This window comes from Phytophthora infestans, genomic scaffold (assembly GCF_000142945.1).
Source record: "Phytophthora infestans T30-4 supercont1.267 genomic scaffold, whole genome shotgun sequence".
Taxonomy (NCBI): Eukaryota; Oomycota; class Peronosporomycetes; order Peronosporales; family Peronosporaceae; genus Phytophthora; species Phytophthora infestans.
In genome coordinates this window covers 59,276-63,118 of record NW_003303492.1, presented here as the reverse complement: position 1 = coordinate 63,118, position 3,843 = coordinate 59,276, and the positions used below count along the sequence as shown (strand labels likewise).

Below are 3,843 nucleotides of genomic sequence, written 5' to 3'. Positions count from 1 at the left end.
GTCGATGCGTCGTGTTGGTATTGTGGACTGTGGGCTGAGCATCGCTTTACGTGGACTCCTACTGCTGGCCAAGGCCCATTTGCTGGGACTATCGATCGATTTGAGATAACTCCGTCCATGGAGGTTCGTTTACACTTATCCGTTGACGACTGGAGAGGTGTCGCCATGGAGCGACGAGAGAATGATGGAGATGAAGTGGCCTTTAGTGCGCTGCGTGTCATTCCTCCTGGTGCTACCTGTTATTTCTTCACAGCTGTCGACACAGCTGCTGGTCCGAACAGTAGTAACAATGTGAGCTTTCATTACGTCACCTCGCGTCCTAGTCGGCCTGTTCAGCGTCAACACCGCTTACCACCTGGCAAGTCTGGTACATGTAGCTTGGGTGCGAGTGAAGCAGGCGAGGCCACAGGAGCAACGCAAGGAGGCGTGTTTGGTACTTTGGAGCGTCTGAACGTCATTCGTCTCAGCGAACGAGGAGGGCGAGATCCCTGCAACACTCTTGTTCCGCGCAGCTCAGGAAAGAACAACGGAAGACGAGGGAAATGGGACATCAACAAGAGTGTGTTTGCACGGCGTAAGCGCGAGTCTGAATGTCGGAGTTTCGTGGATACTGACGTATTTATCGCGAAAGCCTGTGCTGCAGACTGGAAACAGTGCAAAATTGATCGATTCGTGAAGGATTCTTCACGGAGACGCGAAGTGGAAGTTAGCGTTACCCGTTGGTATCGCACAGTTTGCAACGCCTACCGACGTTACTGTGGTCACAACGTGTTGATGAACTTGGCGCCTTTGGGATCGCTAACGTCAGCAGCAGCCATTCAACTGCAGAATGATATAACCTGTATACCTTGGTCAGGCTACACCGAGTTTCTTTCGGAAGCTAAAATACTGGATGAAACATCAGAGTACTGCTCGTTACCCGACCTGGAGAATGTGTTTGTGGCTGCAAACCTCGAGCTCACCCAGGAAGCCAAGGAAAAAGACAACCCGGACCGCAGTCTTACGAGGTTTGAGTTCTTGGAATGTATTATCCGAATCGCCACGAACAAATACTTTAGAAGTGCGTACCCCCTCCAACCTGTTGTTGTTGCGGTGACTCGAATACAGTACTTACTCGGATGCTGTTCTTGTGGCAGCCAATGTGTGTGATACGCCCGCCAAAGCCGTAGACAAGCTGGTGCAGGAAAATATACAGCCCGTGACCCCAGATGACGCAAACGAATTTCGTTCTCGCTTCCTCTACACAGAAGAGGTCAGCGATGCGTTTACGGAGCACATTACTCTGGTATGTCACTATACGGCTCTCGTCGGCCCCGCACACGGAATTTGACGTTGTTTATGTGCCGTAGCTACAAGAGTTATACGATGCCAACATGGGCAAATACTGCAAGCCAGGTGAAAAGAAAGGAATGCATCTGGTCGAATTCCTCCTTCTCTTGTAAGCTATGAGTTCATGAGCCTTTTTTTTCACGAGCATTATCGACAACTTTTTGTCTCTTGTTCTGTCCTTTGTTTTTGCAGAGAGAAGTACCAGGTTTTCTCCGACTCGTTCCGTGTGCGTGATATAAAGGATCCGTTCTTGGCGTGCAAATTGATGGTGCTGGATGAAATGACCACTGTAGGCCACAAGAAGCTTTTCCTCACCGACTTCATGGAGATCATCTTACGCGTCAGTGTCGTACGCTACCCACCTCGGACTCTTACGGTGGATGAAGTTGTACGCAGCTTACACAAGCTGCTGGTCAACCACTTTTACAAACACGACGCTCTGGTGGGCCAATTCTGTGAAGCGATCGACCAGGCTCTCGTCGAAGATCGTCTTGAGGCCTTTGCAAATGCTATCAACTCGCAGCGAAATCATTTACAAGCTCCTGCGTCATCAAACACTCGGAATCGCGGGGCGGGGCGCTCAGCAGGACCCGTGCAGAGGGCAATTATCGCCGAGGAGAGTGCGTCAGATACGGATGAGGACAGCGAATCAGAAGGCACATCGGGTGTGATAATCATTTGAAATCACAAAGCTCAACCGAGCAAACGATGCCACTGTCGGACACGAAGAGCTTTTATTAATAGAGCAGCACATAGGTGGAGACTATTTCTTAAAGTTTTGAGGTCTTTTGTGCTACCAGTGCCTGTAAAACAGCACCTATGTCGTATACCCCCCCCCCTTTTTTTCAGAATCGGGCTGTTTAGTGAGAAGACCTTGACTTGGGTGACAGGCAGACCGTTTAGGAGGTGCTCTTAACCCAATTAACGCGGGATTCTGTATTCGACAGATTAAGTGATATTGCAGGTGTAAAATATTCCGAGAGCTTATACGCGGGGAGGATGACGTAAATTCCCCGCATCTACAGTTTTGTATGGCTCTGAGTGGGGGCTTTATCACTGAGGATCAGATAGACGGGCATCCATAGAAAATACAGTATAAGCGGTGAAGAGGTATGAAAATTCAGTTCCCAACCATTTATCCCCCCACCTAACTGCCACGAAAGCGATGGACGTGTGGATACGAAGAAGTTCAAGAATCTGTGGAGTCAGCTCGCAAAGGACGGCTGGAAGGCAAGGCCGCCGACGGGGCTGAACGTCGGGCACACGTACGTAAAGCCTGGTGTGAAGGGCAAGCTTCGCAAGGAACGCGTCAATGCGGACTATTTTTGTGGTACGATGATCGGTATATTCTATTGGTAAATTGTGTACTAAATGTGCATGATTTCTAGGGACGAAAAGCCTATGGTAGTACGCATGTCGTTTCGGTTTAGTAGAACCAGCCGTCAACGAGTTTCCAGTACCCGTTGGACGGCCGCCAATAGGGAAACAAGCGGCGTACACAGCAGCGCAGCGGCAAATACCGACGGCAGCACCAGAACGCGACGAACATTCAGATCTAGGTGGTCAATCTGGCGGTGTTACTCCTGCGGCTGCAGCGCAAGGGTCTGGCGGTGTCACTCCTGTGGCTACAGAGCAAGGTGGTAAGCATGGCGGTGTTTCTCCTGTGGCTACAGAACAATGTCATCGGTCTGGTCGCAGTTCTCCGTCTGGTACAGAACAAGCGAGACGAGCAGATCACAGTAACAGCTCTCGTACGGAAGCGATCGCTTCGGATGATGATTCCATAATCGATGTCAGCGAGGAGGCCAAGACGGACGATGGGCCAGACGATCTGACAGCCTTTGATCGTGATAACTTCATGGATGCTATGCGTGCAGAGAATCTATTCCCCCTCCTGCCCTGGACGATATCAACGTTGGGAGCGAAGCCTTCTCAGTTAGTGATGATTCAGACGAGGAAGATTCTGCTTTCTGCGACTTTGATCCTGATCTGGAGGAATACATGGACGAAGTCGAATCTGATTCCGACTTTGAAGACGAAGGTGAAGCTTTTCAGCAAGACGACGACGAAATGAAAGGGCTCGAGTGGGAAGTCTTCAATCAAGATCATTGCGGTACGTCTGTCGTCTACAGAATACGAGTTTCCAAAAACTAACTTATTCTGTATGGATATGGCAATAGCTGATTTGAAGTTGAACGAGGCGACTTTATACAGTGGAAGGTGGGGCACCAAATCTGCCGCAGCATTTGCAGAATCACCGATTGGAATGTTTTTCTTCTTCTTACCCAAGAAGTTGTGGACAAGCATTGCTGCAGAGCGTGAGGCCTACCGCCAACGGTCCATTCCAGCCATTGCCCAGAAAATAAGATAACTGCAGCTCACCGCCCAGGCAAACGACCCCAACAAGCGTGTCGAAGACCTGAGGGACATTGTCGACAGACTCAAGAGGCAGAAGCCCATCAGAGAGTACGAAATTGTACACGTCATCGGTCTGCTAGTGGCTCGGACAGTTTG

General features: G+C 50.0%; 1 protein-coding gene across 1 annotated transcript in view; it reads left to right on the top strand.

Annotated features, from left to right (window-relative positions):
* The window catches only part of PITG_21144 (uncharacterized protein), a gene marked incomplete at both ends in the record, with an annotated part of 3,569 nt that extends 1,601 nt beyond the window's left edge, over positions 1-1,968 (top strand). Inside the window, 6 exons of the mRNA XM_002895074.1 lie at positions 40-337; positions 422-1,060; positions 1,137-1,285; positions 1,350-1,438; positions 1,522-1,875; positions 1,959-1,968. Coding sequence (XP_002895120.1) covers positions 40-337; positions 422-1,060; positions 1,137-1,285; positions 1,350-1,438; positions 1,522-1,875; positions 1,959-1,968 — 1,539 coding nt within the window. The remainder of the gene's footprint in view (positions 1-39; positions 338-421; positions 1,061-1,136; positions 1,286-1,349; positions 1,439-1,521; positions 1,876-1,958) is intronic.
* Positions 1,969-3,843: the final 1,875 nt, after the last annotated feature.